The 20476-nt window shown below is 38.2% G+C and overlaps 1 protein-coding gene across 1 annotated transcript in view; it reads left to right on the forward strand.

Annotated features, from left to right (window-relative positions):
* The window catches only part of LOC115016085 (ubiquitin-conjugating enzyme E2 E1-like), a 31185-nt gene that overhangs the window by 10334 nt on the left and 375 nt on the right, over positions 1–20476 (forward strand). The window contains exons 2-4 of the mRNA XM_029443745.1: positions 8836–8974; positions 15255–15402; positions 20214–20476. The exon at positions 20214–20476 is cut by the window's right edge and continues 375 nt beyond it. Of these exons, the coding sequence (XP_029299605.1) occupies positions 8836–8974; positions 15255–15402; positions 20214–20311 (385 nt within the window). The 3' untranslated portion in view covers positions 20312–20476. The remainder of the gene's footprint in view (positions 1–8835; positions 8975–15254; positions 15403–20213) is intronic.

Genomic DNA, 20476 nt, shown 5'->3' on the forward strand with positions numbered 1-20476 from the left:
CCATTATATTATATTATATTCCATTATATTATATTCCATTATATTATATTATATTCCACTATATTATATTATATTCCATTATATTATATTATATTATATTCCACTATATTATATTCCATTATATTATATTATATTCCATTATATTATATTCCATTATATTATATTTATTCCCATTATATTCCATTATATTATTATTCCACTATATTATATTCCATTATATTATATTCCACTATATTATATTCCATTATATTATATTATATTCCATTATATTATATTATATTCCATTATATTATATTCTACTATATTCTATTCTATTCTATTCTATTATATTCTACTATATTCTATTCTATTCTACTCTATTCTATTCTACTATATTCTATTCTACTATATTCTATTCTATTCTACTATATTCTATTCTACTCTATTCTACTCTATTCTATTCTACTATATTCTATTCTACTATATTCTATTCTATTCTATTCTATTATTCCATATATTATATTTATATATCCATTATATTATATTATATTATGAGTTAATTCTCCAGGTTTCTGATGTGTTTTCTCTTAAAAAGCAACTAAAAACCTGTTTCAGTTTATGCAGAAAATAAAGCCTGTGGTTCACTTTAGCCTAAATGTGCATCAGATACTGATCTGCTAACTGTAAGCATGATATAAATGTCCTCTTATAGCTCTTTAGTAAATGTTCATAGATGTTTCAAGTGACTACCTTTTGCAGTTGATTTGTTCAGTTGTGGCCTCAGAACACATTGTGAAGTGGTCAGCTCCAGGCTGAATAAAGGATTCACAAGGAGCTGAAGGAAGGAGAAACAGCCCCGTCTTAATTATAGAGCAGCTCTCGCCGCTCGCTCTTAGTGCTCCAGGGTCATTATTAATGGCTTATAGTGTGGAAATTGACACCGTGGGAAATAGCCGCAGCCATCATCGTCATTATGAACAGCACTCTCTTTCCTCCGGCTTGAGTTTTGCTATATTTGCAGCAGACTATTAAATATAACTCCCCAGCAAGTGACATAAAGACTGTCTAGTTGCACGTTGGTAAGAGAGCGTAGCCTGAGGGGACTTTCGGAGGTCTGTGTCCTCCATCATTCCTGACGGGCCTAGTGGGCAGGTGGTAAAAATATAGATCCTACTCTTCTGGATCCCAAAGCTGTCCTCCTGTCAGAGCGGCTTGTACCAGGCTGCAGGAGCAGGAGGCGCTGCTGGCAGAGCGCTAAACATTTCCAGATGCTGCAGACTGAACTGTGGGAGTGGAACCAGCGGTGGGCCGACCCTGAGGCCTGCAGGACCACTTTAAACCACTAATAGCGGGTTTTTCAAGCCCGACACTGGTAGTTTGTGGAGCACCAACAGGCGCTCTTATGTGCCGATATTCATTACAATAAACAACACTTGTCTGACACACTGGAGTTGGTGGTTTGTAGTCGAGGGGACATTAAGCTTATTACAGGAAATTATAAAAGCAATAATCTTTGTAAGAAAAGAGTTTAAAAGAGCAGTTAGATCGTTGTAACTTTAACTCTCTATTGAAACCTTTTATAGTAAAGTATTGTAAGTATTCAGGGTTAGTGGAGTAAATAGAGTTAGAATCAGGAAAGATCTAAATCTGCTCCAGTGCTTAATTAGATTAGTTTAAATAAACAACTATTTTATATCATATCAATATTGTATCATATCAATATCATATCAATATCGTATCGTATCACTATTGTATCATATCAATATCATATCGTATCAATATCGTATCAATATTGTATATCAATATCGTATCGTATCAATATTGTATCATATCAATATCATATCGTATCAATATCGTATCAATATCAATATCATATCAATATCATATCAGTATCGTATCAATATCGTATCAATATCGTATCGTATCACTATTGTATCATATCAATATATCATATCAATATCGTATCAATATCATATCGTATCAGTATTGTATCATATCAATATCGTATCAATATTGTATCATATCAATATCATATCGTATCAATATTGTATCATATCAATATCGTATCGTATCAATATTGTATCATATCAATATCATATCGTATCAATATCGTATCAATATCAATATCATATCAATATCATATCAGTATTGTATCATATCAATATCATATCAATATCGTATTGTATCAATATCATATCAATATCATATCGTATCAATATCGTATCAATATTGTATCATATCAATATCAATATCATATCAATATCATATCAATATTGTATCAATATCAATATCATATCAATATCATATCAATATTGTATCATATCAATATCAATATCATATCATATCAATATCGTATCGTATATACGTATCGTATCAATATATCAATATCGTATCGTATCAATATCGTATCGTATCAATATCATATCAATATCAATATCGTATCAATATCATATCAATATCAATATCGTATCAATATCGTATCGTATCAATATCATATCAAATCAATATTGTATCATATCAATATCATATCAATATCAATATCAATATCATATCAAAATTGTATCAATATCATATATCAATATCGTATCAATATCGTATCAATATCGTATCATATCAATATCATATCAAAATTGTATCATATATCAATATCATATCAATATCATATCAAAATTGTATCAATATCATATATCAATATCGTATCAATATCGTATCAATATCGTATCATATCAAAATTGTATCAATATCGTATCAATATCGTATCAATATCGTATCATATCAAAATTGTATCAATATCATATCAATATCATATCAATATCGTATCGTATCAATATCATATCAATATCGTATCAATATCATATCAAATCAATATTGTATCATATCAATATCGTATCAATATCATATCAATATCATATCAATATCGTATCGTATCAATATCATATCAATATCGTATCAATATCATATCAAATCAATATTGTATCATATCAATATCATATCATATCAATATCATATCAAAATTGTATCAATATCATATCATATCAATATCGTATCAATATCGTATCATATCAATATCATATCAATATCGTATCAATATCGTATCATATCAATATCGTATCAATATCGTATCATATCAATATCATATCAACATCATATCAATATCGTATCAGTATCATATCAATATCATATCAATATCGTATCAATATCATATCAATATCGTATCATATCAATATCGTATCATATCAATATCATATCAATATCATATCAAAATTGTATCAATATCAGTATCATATCAATATCATATCAACATCAAAATCGTATCAATATCATATCAATATCGTATCATATCAATATCATATCAATATCATATCAAAATCGTATCAATATCATATCAATATCGTATCATATCAATATCATATCAAATATCATATCAATATCGTATCATATCAATATCATATCAATATCATATCAATATCATATCAACATTGTATCAATATCAGTATCATATCAATATCATATCAACATCAAAATCGTATCAATATCATATCAAAATTGTATCAATATCAGTATCATATCAATATCATATCAACATCAATATCGTATCAATATCGTATCAGTATCAATATCGTATCAATATCGTATCAGTATCATATCAATATTGTATCAATATCAATATCATATCAATATCGTATCAATATCGTATCAGTATCATATCAATATCATATCAATATTGTATCAATATCAATATTGTATCAATATCGTATCAATATCATATCAATATCGTATCAATATCATATCAATATCGTATCAGTATCATATCAATATCATATCAATATCGTATCATATCAATATTGTATCAATATCGTATCAATATCATATCAATATTGTATCAATATCGTATCATATCAATATCGTATCAATATTGTATCAATATCGTATCAATATCATATCAATATTGTATCAATATCATATCAATATTGTATATCAATATCGTATCGTATCAATATTGTATCATATCAATATCATATCGTATCAATATCGTATCAATATCAATATCATATCAATATCATATCAGTATCGTATCAATATCGTATCAATATCGTATCAATATCAATATCATATCAATATCATATCAGTATCGTATCAATATCGTATCAATATCGTATCGTATCACTATTGTATCATATCAATATATCATATCAATATCGTATCAATATCATATCGTATCAGTATTGTATCATATCAATATCGTATCAATATTGTATCATATCAATATCATATCGTATCAATATTGTATCATATCAATATCGTATCGTATCAATATTGTATCATATCAATATCATATCGTATCAATATCGTATCAATATCAATATCATATCAATATCATATCAGTATTGTATCATATCAATATCATATCAATATCGTATTGTATCAATATCATATCAATATCATATCGTATCAATATCGTATCAATATTGTATCATATCAATATCAATATCATATCAATATCATATCAATATTGTATCAATATCAATATCATATCAATATCATATCAATATTGTATCATATCAATATCAATATCATATCAATATCATATCAATATCGTATCGTATCAATATATCAATATCGTATCGTATCAATATCGTATCGTATCAATATCATATCAATATCAATATCGTATCAATATCATATCAATATCAATATCGTATCAATATCGTATCGTATCAATATCATATCAAATCAATATTGTATCATATCAATATCATATCAATATCAATATCAATATCATATCAAAATTGTATCAATATCATATATCAATATCGTATCAATATCGTATCAATATCGTATCATATCAATATCATATCAAAATTGTATCATATATCAATATCATATCAATATCATATCAAAATTGTATCAATATCATATATCAATATCGTATCAATATCGTATCAATATCGTATCATATCAAAATTGTATCAATATCGTATCAATATCGTATCAATATCGTATCATATCAAAATTGTATCAATATCATATCAATATCATATCAATATCGTATCGTATCAATATCATATCAATATCGTATCAATATCATATCAAATCAATATTGTATCATATCAATATCGTATCAATATCATATCAATATCATATCAATATCGTATCGTATCAATATCATATCAATATCGTATCAATATCATATCAAATCAATATTGTATCATATCAATATCATATCATATCAATATCATATCAAAATTGTATCAATATCATATCATATCAATATCGTATCAATATCGTATCATATCAATATCATATCAATATCGTATCAATATCGTATCATATCAATATCGTATCAATATCGTATCATATCAATATCATATCAACATCATATCAATATCGTATCAGTATCATATCAATATCATATCAATATCGTATCAATATCATATCAATATCGTATCATATCAATATCGTATCATATCAATATCATATCAATATCATATCAAAATTGTATCAATATCAGTATCATATCAATATCATATCAACATCAAAATCGTATCAATATCATATCAATATCGTATCATATCAATATCATATCAATATCATATCAAAATCGTATCAATATCATATCAATATCGTATCATATCAATATCATATCAAATATCATATCAATATCGTATCATATCAATATCATATCAATATCATATCAATATCATATCAACATTGTATCAATATCAGTATCATATCAATATCATATCAACATCAAAATCGTATCAATATCATATCAAAATTGTATCAATATCAGTATCATATCAATATCATATCAACATCAATATCGTATCAATATCGTATCAGTATCAATATCGTATCAATATCGTATCAGTATCATATCAATATTGTATCAATATCAATATCATATCAATATCGTATCAATATCGTATCAGTATCATATCAATATCATATCAATATTGTATCAATATCAATATTGTATCAATATCGTATCAATATCATATCAATATCGTATCAATATCATATCAATATCGTATCAGTATCATATCAATATCATATCAATATCGTATCATATCAATATTGTATCAATATCGTATCAATATCATATCAATATTGTATCAATATCGTATCATATCAATATCGTATCAATATTGTATCAATATCGTATCAATATCATATCAAAATTGTATCAATATCATATCAATATCGTATCATATCAATATTGTATCAATATCATATCAATATTGTATCAATATTGTATCAATATCATATCAATATTGTATCAATATTGTATCAATATCGTATCATATCAATATCATCAATATCGTATCAATATCGTATCATATCAATATCATATCAATATTGTATCAATATTGTATCATATCAATATCATATCAATATTGTATCATATCAATATCATATCAATATTGTATCAATATCGTATCAATATCATATCAATATTGTATCAATATCGTATCATATCAATATTGTATCAATATTGTATCAATATTGTATCAATATCGTATCATATCAATATCATATCAATATCGTATCATATCAATATCATATCAATATTGTATCAATATTGTATCAATATCGTATCATATCAATATCGTATCATATCAATATCATATCAATATTGTATCATATCAATATTGTATCATATCAATATCATATCAATATTGTATCATATCAATATCGTATCATATCAATATCATATCAATATTGTATCAATATCGTATCATATCAATATCGTATCAATATTGTATCAATATCGTATCATATCAATATCATATCAATATTGTATCATATCAATATTGTATCATATCAATATCATATCAATATTGTATCAATATCGTATCATATCAATATTGTATCAATATTGTATCATATCAATATCGTATCATATCAATATTGTATCATATCAATATTGTATCATATCAATATCATATCAATATTGTATCATATCAATATTGTATCAATATCGTATCATATCAATATCATATCAATATTGTATCATATCAATATTGTATCAATATCGTATCATATCAATATATCAATATTGTATCAATATTGTATCATATCAATATCGTATCAATATCGTATCAATATCATATCAATATCATATCAATATCGTATCATATCAATATTGTATCATATCAATATTGTATCATATCAATATTGTATCAATATTGTATCATATCAATATCGTATCAATATCGTATCAATATCATATCAATATCATATCAATATTGTATCATATCAATATTGTATCAATATTGTATCATATCAATATCGTATCATATCAATATATCAATATCGTATCATATCAATATATCAATATCGTATCAATATCATATCAATATCGTATCATATCAATATCATATCAATATCGTATCATATCAATATCATCAATATCGTATCAATATCGTATCAGTATTGTGATATGAGACTCGATACCGTCTTAGATTTACAGTGGCGTCACTTCGCAGAGTTGTTTGTCGTTGAATCCACGTTACTGATGATTATTTAGCATCTCATTGTGTAAATATGTTTTTATACATCGTTGCAATATAGATGTTGTAATATTACATTTTCACTCTGTGTCCACGACGACAGGGTTTGTAATTGACTTTACTTATTTCAGCGCACCAACTTACAGTAATTCAATATACACACATCATATAATATTTCCTCCTGGTTGCTGAGCGGATTCAAATGAGCGCAGTAACGTTGGCTGAGTGACGTCCCTCAAACGAGTAACTTACAGGTTGATGGTGCAGCAGGATCCTGTCGAGGTTTAATCAGAGCTGCTCTACAACCATCAGCATTTACAAAAGTATTTGACAAACAAACATAGATTTCTGCATCAGTGTCACGTCAGGCCGCCGCCTCGTGCCGAGCACAGCGCTCTTATTTATTGGCCCTCTTTTCCACCATCGTTGGCCTCAGTGCGCCATCGCTCTCCGGGCTATTTTTATCCATCCAGGCGAACATGTCTGCATCCTTCCCCCGGCCCGCACCCATAACTCCTCTCTGTGTCCAAACACACGCTGACAAGAAATAGGTCTGCAGCTTTACAACAGGCTGCTGTTTCACATGAACAGCTCCACTCTCATCTCACATCTATGTGCCTCACACATGCTCTGTGTGTGTGTGTGTGTGTGTGTGTGTGTGTGTGTGTGTGTGTGTGTGTGTGTGTGTGTGTGTGTGTGTGTGTGTGTGTGTGTGTGTGTAAATGATGAAAGTAATACAAGAAACCGACAGGGACATCTGGCCTAATTCCAATAGAAAATGGAATGGGATTAGTGCCTCCCTTCTCACTGTGTGTGTGTGTGTGTGTGTTTTCCTGTGTGAGTGTATACGTGTGTGTTTTTGTCGAGAATCAAGGCAACAATGGGGCTCGGCAGCAGCAGCCAGCTGCCTGATCTGTGCAGCGCTGATGAACAGGGAGGAAACAGAGCCGCTGTCGCTGCTGCTCAACACCTTCCTGTGTGTGTGTGTGTGTGTGTGTGTGTGTGTGTGTGTGTGTGTGTGTGTGTGTGTTTCATGCCTGCCTGGCTGCACAACCCAGACAGATCAGTCATCCACATGACATTGATCACACTCATCATTTCTCCTGGCTTACAGTTGCAGTCTTTGTTATCTACACTGTACTAATGTTGTGTAATCTAATGGATAAGAAGTTTAACCGGCAGCTTTGTGCGTCTGATTTAACGGCTGATAATCACACACTTTATTTATTCTCTCCTTTGCTGCTGCAGAGTTACACGATTAGAGCGTCTCTTCCTCACTGAACGCCTGCTCATGGATTAAACCCCCCCCCCCCCCCCCCCCCCCTCTTTTCTTCTCTCTCCATCACAGTGCCGGTCCCAAAGGAGACAACATCTACGAGTGGAGGTCGACCATCCTGGGCCCTCCAGGCTCCGTGTACGAGGGAGGAGTGTTCTTCCTGGACATCGCCTTCACACCAGACTATCCCTTCAAACCTCCCAAGGTGAGTGTAGCCCCCCCCCCCACACACACACACGCTCCACCCAGAGCTTTGAACAAAGTCTCCATTGTCCCTGCAGGCTGTCAGCTTTAACCCTGTTGTCCAACAGCAATGACTTGTTCAAGGTTCACCTGCAGCACGCTGACCTGTAACACCTGTAACACCTGTAACACTAGTAACACCTGTAACACTAGTAACACCAGTAACACCTGTAACACCAGTAACACCTGCAGCACGCTGACCTGTAACACCTGTAACACCAGTAACACCTGTAACACCTGTAACACCAGTAACACCTGTAACACCTGTAACACCAGTAACACCTGTAACACTAGTAACACCTGTAACACTAGTAACACCTGTAACACCTGTAACACCAGTAACACCTGTAACACCAGTAACACCAGTAACACCTGCAGCACGCTGACCTGTAACACCAGTAACACCTGTAACACCAGTAACACCTGTAACACTAGTAACACCTGTAACACCAGTAACACCTGTAACACTAGTAACACCTGTAACACCTGTAACACCTGTAACACTAGTAACACCTGTAACACTAGTAACACCTGCAGCACGCTGACCTGTAACACCTGTAACACCAGTAACACCTGTAACACCAGTAACACCTGTAACACTAGTAACACCTGCAGCACGCTGACCTGTAACACCAGTAACACCTGTAACACCAGTAACACCTGTAACACTAGTAACACCTGCAGCACGCTGACCTGTAACACCTGTAACACTAGTAACACCTGTAACACTAGTAACACCTGTAACACCAGTAACACCTGTAACACTAGTAACACCTGTAACACTAGTAACACCTGTAACACCTGTAACACTAGTAACACCTGTAACACTAGTAACACCTGCAGCACGCTGACCTGTAACACCTGTAACACCAGTAACACCTGTAACACCAGTAACACCTGTAACACTAGTAACACCTGCAGCACGCTGACCTGTAACACCAGTAACACCTGTAACACTAGTAACACCTGCAGCACGCTGACCTGTAACACCTGTAACACCTGTAACACCTATAACACCAGTAATACCTGTAACACCAGTAACACCTGTAACACCAGTAACACCTGTAACACCAGTAACACCTGTAACACCTGTAACACCAGTAACACCTGCAGCACGCTGACCTGTAACACCAGTAACACCAGTAACACCTGTAACACCTGTAACACCTGTAACATCTGTAACACCTGTAACACCAGTAACACCAGTAACACCTGTAACACCTGTAACACCTGTAACCTGCACTGAACACAGACGATGAGCTCTTTTTATTCTGGGAATTTAATTAATTAATATGACGATATTTATTATTAACAACCTTTTTTAATTTACAAAATCAAAAAATAACTTAAACTTAAAACAGACAGTCTATCACTTCATCTTATACTTAATTTATTTATATATTTTAACTTATTTAGCCTTTTGATCTTTTCGATGCATATTTAATGAGCCCGCTCAGAGACGGCTTCTCTGTAATTGTTGTGCAGATGATAAATAACTTGAGTGAGTGAAGCGTTAAATGATCTCACTGCAGGTGAACTTAGAATATAAAACATTTATTTTATTTTGCATCTTAGAAATACAATAAAGTACAAAAGGTTCTGCTTTAAGTTTCAGCACATTGTTTATCACTAACCGTGTGTATACTTGTAGAGGCTCAGTAAACAGCTGGTCACGACAGCAAACAGAGCGTTTTTGTGGGGGACTATTTTCAACGGCGGATGAATCCACATTTAGTGCTCGAGTGAGTATTCGTGGCATCAGGAAGATGTGTGTGTGGGGTTGAGTCAAAATAAACTACTGTGTGTGTTAGTGGTGATGCAGTGCAGCAGTGTGTGTCTGTAGGTCACAGAGGAAGATACACACACACACACACACACACACACACACACAGCCCTAGTATATACGTTCATCACTAGATCAGCTCACAACCAGAACAACATATATAATATATATCAAATTTAAACCGTTATTGTGTCCACTTCTGATAGACTTGGCTTCCCTCCGGTGATATATATATATTAATATATATATATATATATGTATATATATATATATATATTATTAATATATATATATGTTATATATATAATTAATACATATATATATTGTATATATATATTAATACATATATATATATGTATTAAATATATATAATTATATAATATTATATAATATATAATTATTAATATAATACTGTTATTAATATATATAATATATATATATATATATATATATATATATATATGTATTAATATATATATATATATTATATATATATATTCAATACATATATATATATTATATATATTAATATATATATTAATCTATATTACTATCTATATATAATATATATATATATATATATATATATATATATATATATATATATATATATATATATATATTAGTATGGCCCTTTCAGCAGCCACTGGGCTTTGCTTTATGCTTGAGAAGTGAACGAGTCTTTTGGACACAGCTCGTACAGAAATGATCCTTAAATGGCACCAAGCTATTTCTTTTACGACCTTCTGTCAAAGAGCAGAAATATCCTCATAATAATATCTGCTTATTAAATCTCCTTATTTCCTCATGTAAATCAGAATTTTGGTCGTTTTACGCTTTTTTAATTTGAGTTAAGTTCTTATACGCTAGAAGTTTGGTTCATTTTGGGAAATATAAAAACAGGATTGTTAAATAATAATCATTTTATTTATACAACACTTTTCAAGTGATTTCCAGTTTAAAAGAGAATATATGAAGTATTTATACTTTATACAAACAATACCAGTAAAAGACCTCTTGGATTTAAAAGGTATAAAATATAAAACAATGACACTGAAAGAAGCTCAATATAAATGTGATACGACAATAAAGCTCAGCAATATAAAGAGGAAACACTAAGTGATGCAATAATGGAAAAGGAAATGTAGTGAAGTGGAGGCCATCTTGTAAAAGTGAGTTTTAAGGAGGCACTTCAGCGGCAGTGTGAGGGGGGGGGGGGCTGCTTCAGAGAGAAACCCTTTCATACAACGTGAAAAGGTTTTTATACAAAACTCTTGGACGTGTAGAGTGAAGTGATTTTAATGAAATGAAAACATCTGCTTTGAGAAGTGTTTTAATTTATAACGTTATATAAACAAACCCGCCTGCGGGGTTCAGAGGGGAACACTGAATTCAATTCCAACTGCTGTTGTGCATCCTCCAGCTCTGACTGGGGGGTCCCGAGGCGTTCCCAGTGAGGAGATATAATCTCTCCACCGAGTCCTGGGTCTTCCCCAGGGTCTCCTCCTAGCTGTACCTGGAACACCTCCCTAGGGAGGCGCCCAGGTGGCTCCTTACTAGATGAACCACCTCAACTGGCTCCTTTCAACGTAAAGCAGCAGCGGCTCTACTCCGAGTCTCTCCTGATGGCTGAGCTTCTCACCCTATCTCTAAGGGAGACGCCACCCGTCTGAGAAAACACATCTCGGCCGCTTGTACCCGTGATCTCGTTCTTTCTGGATTTGATTTGTAGAGTTGTGAGTTGTCGGGTTTTTGATCAGCAGTGTGGTGAGAAAGTGGAGGCCCAGTGAGCAACAGCGTCCCGCACGACGAGCTGAAGCCTCCTTCTGAGCTGTGATTAGGAACGTGGACATAAGTTCTAATGCAGGAGGTTGAATCTGTCTTCAGAGAGTAATCCATCGTAACGTTACCTTGAGGAGCTGCAGAGGTTCCGTACGACACAACACACACTAGCTGCGTTACGCTCACGTTATCACTGTGAGCGCAGCAGGCTGCACATTCTGCATCCCTTACATCCAGAACTCCCTCGTTCAGGACCAAAGCCAACAAACAGAAACTTCTCTTCGTAGAGCCGAAGGAAACGATGTTTCATTTCAAACGCAATTCAGATCAGAAACGTGGGGCGGACATGTCCCCCCGCCTACATTACGCCCATGCTGGCAGGCGGAGGGGGAGACGGCGCTCGTCTGAACTCTTGGCTGCTTGTTCTTCCAGCCTGGCTGTGAGCTGTGCCGTCCAGCGGCTCGACCCGACAGCTGCAGCTGCTCGCTGACGTTGGGATGGTAAGGCCGGTTAAGGCTGACACTGATACTCTTAGATGAGGTTGAAGGTGACGAGGACATTTGCTTCAGTGTTTGTATTGAGGTCCAACGTGAGGACCGGTTCAGCAGAAGAGATTAAACTCCTCTAACACCCCCCCCCCCTCCATTGACTACACTCAGCTGCACACTTTTATCTTCCTCTGCATGATATCTCATCAAACTATTTAACATGAAGAGCAAGTGAAGCTTGTTACAGTCGCTCCTTTAAACCAAACCTCTGCATTAAGATCTCTCGTGATGAGCGCCCTAATATGACACCGACCGTCACATCTGTACTGTAGCTCGGGAGCTAAAGGGACAGTTTGGATGTTTTGGGGTTCTATGAGGCATCCATAGTCCGCGTATGATCTGCAGACGATGGCGGCACGCTAACCAATGTTACCAACATTTTAAACACCTTAAAAACAATATCCGCACGCTGTACGCTTTATTCACAATGTTTTTACTGCAGTCAGATATTCCTTTTTCAGAAGGTGTTATCTTTTCTCTCAATTCACCAGGCTCCATTGACAAAAACAGTACTTTTACCTCCCAGAACACGGGAGCTGCTGATTTCCCGCTGCCTCCACCAGTTAGACAGTTTGTGTTATTGTGTGACTTTTGGTTAGTTCAGTTTTCACCAAAGTCGCACAATAACACAAACTAACTAACGGAGCGAGGCAGCGGGAGATCAGCAGCTCCCATGTTCTGGGAGGTAAAAGTACTGTTTTTGTCAATGGAGTCTGGTGATTTGAAGAGAGCAGCGAGAACAGTCTGCCTGCGAGGTAAAGCAGTGAATATGTTCTAAATATAGAGAACACTTAAACTGATTGATTTTTTCCGGTGGCTAAAATATGTTTTGCTGCCCCCCCCCCCACCCTTGCCCTGCAGAACATTGTTAGCGTCCTGTCTGTTTTTTCCAAACTGGGGGAGTGCAGACCGCCAGCTGCTGTGGGATAAGTACCTCAAACAACTTCAACGCTTGCACATTCAGACTCTCCCTCTCAGACCTCTGCTTCCACCGTTCTGACAACCGAATGTGATGAAGTGCTTTGATCTTCAGCGACTTAAAGACGGCACCCCCTCCCCAGAGGAACGTCCCTTAGTCTAAACATATATTAAAAGACGTTGGCGTTTGTTGTTTTTGATATTCATATTGATGTATACAGGGTCTCCTGTGTGTTGTGATGCAGCGTGAGGATCCAGAGGTTGTTGTTGGAGGCAGAGGGATGAATCCGTGACACGGGGGGGGGGGGATGTCGGATTAGACCCGCAGCTTTTGTTACACGGAGGCAGCATCATAATCTATTAGCATCAACTATGATGGGATTACAGGCTGTTGATGAGAACACAGGCCGGCCGAGGATCTTCTTCATGGCCGCCAGCATTAGCATGCCACCTCTAACCCGTCCCAGCGGAGGTGTAAGAACAGAAGAGGGGCGACTCAGACACGGCCCTCCCCCCGTCCCCCGTCCCCCCCTCGTCTCCCGCCTGCCTTTCTTTCTTGTCACATCTCCGGAAATCCTTTCATGTGATGAAGAAGACGGTTTATTGTTCTGTCACGAGTCAGACGGCGTCCCCTCAGCGTGGAATGTGTGGAAGAGGCTGGGTGAGGGTTGTCTGTTGCTCATAACAAGGAGATGTGAAGGGAGTTAATGAGAGGACAAAAGAGAGGGGGGGAGCACAACCCTGCGCTGCCTGTCCTGGTCAGCAGCAGAGAGGTCAAAGGTCACTCCTTAATGTTGTGCTCTTCAGTCTCATCCTGCAGAGACGCGTGCGTCAGTCGTCCCTGTATTGATCCGTTCACTGCAGAGCAGAAGCTGCGATAATGTTCATGAACGCTTTAGTTTATCGGCAGACGTCCGTCAATCAATCAGAATGTGTGATTGTGTTTCTCCGGCTGACTGAGACGTGCACGTGTGTTCACGAGAAGGCTCGTCGGCAGAACATCACTTTGTCATAATGCTTCAACTGTTCTGTGTGTTTGTGTCTGCAGATTGTTTTAAGTTGATTTGTGGGTTCACAGCTTTAATGAACTGAAGAGAAGATGTCCACTCAGTATACATATCACACTTACCCAGAGGCGTTTAATTACATGTGTTTGTGTAAAAGAAGTGGAGCTCTAACGTCGGTGGTGTTCTCCTCCCTCGTGTGTCCAGGTGACTTTCCGTACGAGGATCTATCACTGCAACATCAACAGTCAGGGCGTCATCTGCCTGGACATCCTGAAGGACAACTGGAGTCCTGCCCTCACCATCTCCAAGGTCCTGCTGTCCATCTGCTCCCTGCTCACTGACTGCAACCCTGGTGAGAGCTCACACACACACACACACACACACACACACACACACACACACACACACTCTTGTGCTCGTCATATCTCCCTCCACGTTCAGCTGTGGCAGGTTGACTGACGTCTCCATTCTGTGGTGATAATGTGTCAGAGTGAAGCGTCGTGCTCTTTGTAGACGCAGTGTTCAGGGAGGACAGACAGACAGACAGACAGACAGACAGGCAGACAGACAGACAGGCAGACAGACAGACATGCAGACAGACAGGCAGACACACAGACAGACAGACAGCAGAGAACATACCAAAGATATGAGGTATAAATGTTCCTCGTCGTGGTCGCTTTCCCCGAATAAAATAAACGTAGTCTATCTTTAAAAAGATTCTAATATGTATAAATATTCTGCACAAGCTCAAACTTTAAAGCTGAAGTCTCAGTTGGAGCCTCAGACATCCTGTATCAGTTATAGTGACGGCGTTAGAATGTAATGAAACCAGGTGAGAGTTGTGAGTTACAGGTGAGACATTCAAACGCTTCCTGCATGAAACACGTCCGTGATGAAGACTCAGATCAGCTGCAGGACCTTCTTCAGCCTCTTGTTGTGCTGCTTCTCGTGCACGTGCAAAGTGTTTAAAGCTGTGTCAGCGTCAAATAACGACGAGGCTGCACTAAGATTATTAATATTAAACTATGAGTAGAAGATTCTGTTTCAATATATACTTGTTGACGTTTAGCTTTTGAAAAACACATTTGTGTTACTGCGGTCAAAGAACGGGTTGCTCTCCCGCTGTATGAACTAATAATATAATATATATATATATAATATAATATATATATATATATATATATATATATACAGTAACTCTGAGTATAAACACCAGCCTGCAAACAGCTGACGGCCTTCAAGCACATTGGATCCATTATGTTCCAGTTTAGCAGCCGAGCACAGACCAGTTAGACCTGCTCCTCCGTCTGCTGGGACGCAGGGTTCAAGTGAGCGAGCAGAGGTGGGGAAAGAGATCTGTGAGAGGAAGAGGAGGACGGGGAGGAAGAGGAGGACAGGGAGGAAGAGGAGGACGGGGAGTGAGCGCGGCAGGAGAATGGCAGGTGATTTCACATGTGTGGAAGGAGATGGTAACGGACAGGCGAGAGCGAGGGGGGGGCTGCTCTCTGTGGGGATCGGCAGCAGAGATTCTCCCTCCGTGGGCGGACATGAGAAAAGCTCTTCCTCCTGGACGCTTTCAGATGCTGGCGAGATGAAACGAGACGATTCCTTTTAAACTAAGACACAAAAGAGACTTGATCGTCACGGCGCCACCAGCTTCAGCGCCAAAGCTTCCCGCCGCTCTGTCTGCCTCTTGCCTCATCGAAAAGGATCCTCCGTCTCCTGCGAACATCTTCTCTGCGTGCAGGCGGCGCTCGTCTGTAGCTCGCTACAGCGGGGGAAGAGGATTGAATGACAGTTAATCAACTCTCCACATCTCTACCTGGGGCTTCCTGCTGCTGGTGGGGGCTCGGCCACATGCCGATCCGATCCGACGCAGCCGCAGGATTTCTGTCTCCTCTTTTTCCTGTCCAAAAAGTCATCTTCCATCCCTAACCGAGCCGGAGGGGCGCTGGACGTGCATCAGGCTGATGTGTGTCTGCAGCGCGTCAGACCTGCGACGACACGTCGACAGGAAGCTGTCGGTCGTTATCTACAATATATATACAAACATATATAATACGGTAATATCAACATCATCATCCAGAGTCAACAACAGCGACTCATTAAAGCACAACATTCAACAAGATGATAATAATAATTAAACTCACTCACACATAAATCCATGTTAGATAATTAAACATACGAAAGATTAACAGATTATTACAGAGAGACTGTGGAAACATAAAACACATAAAGAGTTCATAAAACAACTCTGATTATTATATATATATATATATATATATATTATCTATTATATATTATATATTATGTTCATAAATAAAATGAAATCAAACAAAATCTTTGTTTTCGTTAATAATAGATTTTAAGTTTTAAGTTTGTTAAATATGACAACATGACTTCAGAGTGATAATAATTATTGAGATGTTGAATATAATCTGGAGACTAAAACAGTTTTCTTTCACTAACAAAACACTAAGATTATATTTACACAATGAGACACGTGGAGGAGGCGTCTAAAGATTCAAACAAACTGCATCCCGCTGCTGCATCCTGCTGCTGCATCCTGCTCCAGCATCCCGCTGCTGCATCCTGCTGCTGCATCCCGCTGCTGCATCCTGCTGCATCCATCCCGCTGCTGCATCCCGCTGCTGCATCCCGCTGCTGCATCCCGCTGCTGCATCCTGCTGCTGCATCCATCCCGCTGCTGCATCCTGCTGCTGCATCCTGCTGCTGCATCCTGCTGCTGCATCCATCCCGCTGCTGCATCCTGCTGCATCCCGCTGCTGCATCCATCCCGCTGCTGCATCCTGCTGCATCCCGCTGCTGCATCCCGCTGCTGCATCCTGCTGCTGCATCCTGCTCCTGCATCCTGCTGCTGCATCCTGCTGCTGGTTCTCAGGCGTCACGCTGCACTTGGTCGTACACATGGACAGCGATGGAAGGAGCTTTAGGTTTTGGCACGTTGGTGTCACGTTTCAGACGCTTCTGCAGGATCAAACCAACCGAGGCCTCGAGCTCCTACGTCCCGTCGTGAACACGACTCGGTGCGTGTTGAACGCTCACAAGTATCTTCTGTGGATGAACTTTGTGCTGCTGCAGAAGCTGATGCAGAGCCTGATACACTGAGGAGTGAAAGGTTTATTATGTTCTGGTTCTGTCCCGGTCGTCTTGTGATCTGTGGAAAGAGCTCTGCGTGTGTGTTGGTGTGTTGTGTGAGAGAAGTCTCCCAGGAGCTGCACCAGCTCACTCAGCATGGCTTGTGTTGTGTTCACACACTGTTCCACTGACTGCAGGGCGAGTAGATGAGTTCGATAGTGTTTGTGTGAGGAGGTTCCAGCTGGCCCCAGACGAGGCTTCACTCTGGCTCACGACAAACTCATGTGCTCGTTGCAGTTTCTCTATTCGCCTTTGATCGCTTCTCCTGCTTTAGTTTGAAGTCTTACGTAGGGTTAGAACAAGCGTCGTCTTCAGGTTGTTACTCCTGCACATCCGAGACCTCAGCGTCCCCACGCCCCACACCCCACGCCCCACGCCGTGCTGCCAGATGATGTCTGCAGGATGTGATTGTGTCGGAGACGGGGTTGGACCTGCTGCGTCCCCAGCTTTAAGCGGCGTGTGGTGTTTACGGTTGTTGCGCTCGTTACCGAACAACAGAAGAAGCTGCGTGAAGAATACAAATGAGCTTGAGAGCGTTCACACCCTGCGCTCCTCCTCACCCTCGTTCGGCAGGTTGGTATTCAAAGATTCAAAGCTTTATTGTCAGTAGCACAGCAGCTCCTCCAACAACGCAACTAAAGTGAAATAGAAGATAATGCAGGAGTCGGTCAGTGTGAACAGAGCTGCAGCTGTCAGACTGCAGACGTGATGAATCAGGACACTAAGTCCTCAGCGTTCACCAAGCAGCAGTCGCAACAGGATTTCTGACTTTGGCTCAAGCTGTTGCTGAAGAAGTCAGATGCTTCCAGCTTCCAGCTACAACGCTGCGATATGTAAGGATCCATTCATCCAGAAATATGTGTATAAGCTTGTAACACCCATCATTGAAACCCTACCAGGGATTAGTGCTGAGGGGTGTTTGTGCTGCTTGCTCAGCCAAGCTCATCACACTGCTCCGTCAGCGGGGCCGAGCCCTGCAGGGGACAGTCTGAAGCCAGGCAGAGTGTGTGTGTGTGTGTGTGTGTGTGTGTGTGTGTGTGTGTGTGTTTGTGTGTGAGGCTCCAGGAATTTGTCTCCCATCTCTCTCACCTCGCTGAGAAATTGACCAGCGGCACGACGAATTGAGCAGCAGCACGATCAATAGAGGAGTCAGTGGGAACTCATAATGATGGCTGTTGACTGACCGGACGTGTGCGGTGCATCAACAGACGGGACGGCACAGCTGCTGCCCCCCCCCCTCCCACCCCACCCCCCAGGATCACCTCTGATTTACAGCAGCATGCACATTTTGCTGCGCGCCACACGATACAAGCTGCTCTTCAGACCACAGGAAAGATAGAGCGCCATGTGTTTGACTCTTGTGTGGTCACGAGACGGGCGGCTGCAGGCTTCTGCACCGCCGTACACTCCGACTGCTGATTGGATGTCAAAGCGCAGCGTGTGGCTGTTTGTGTACACGTGCAAATAAATACAATATCCTGCAGGAGGCACGAGAAGGGAGGTCGGCGGGTTCAGCGGGAAGTTCACCGTTCATCCACCCGGGAACATGAATATCTGCAGGGATGCTGAACGTTATCATGGGTGCACCTGTTTAACGCACCTTCACGCACAGAGCTCCTAAAGGAAGATGCTTTCACCAGTCGGAGTCTGCGAGGAAGTTACTTTGCTGTATTTCTGCAAAACATAAACACAGGAAGAGTAAATAATAAATAATAAGAGCAAATGTGTTCAAGAAATATACCAAATAAAACATTAAGAATACGACAAAACATGTAAAAGTATTTCTGAATTAAATATGAAGAGCTGCGCCGTGTGAGAAGTTAGGATTGTGCAGAAATGTCACAACTTGTATGTCTGAATGTTCTCAGTACTCAGAGTTTAAGCAGATTAACGCATGAGACAAACTGCAGGAAGAGTGTGTGTCCCCCCCCCCCCCCGTGTGAATCCTCACTGAGTGCTTTGTTTGTTGCCTGAAGTGTCACTGAGCTGCTCTTGTGTTCACAGCCGACCCGCTGGTAGGAAGCATCGCCACACAGTACCTGACCAACAGAGCGGAGCACGACAGGATAGCCAAACAGTGGACCAAACGCTACGCCACATAGACAGGACCCCACACACACACACACACACACACCTGCCCTCCTCCCAAATCTATGGAAGCACACCCGCTCCTGTCATCCCCCCCCCAGAGAAATGAACTGTTATTTGTTCCATGCTGACTTGAAAAGCTTCTTTTTTATACAAAGAGTTTATTGGGATTGTATTTT

The sequence above is a fragment of the Cottoperca gobio genome, chromosome 11 (genome assembly GCF_900634415.1).
Source record: "Cottoperca gobio chromosome 11, fCotGob3.1, whole genome shotgun sequence".
Classification (NCBI taxonomy): domain Eukaryota; kingdom Metazoa; phylum Chordata; class Actinopteri; order Perciformes; family Bovichtidae; genus Cottoperca; species Cottoperca gobio.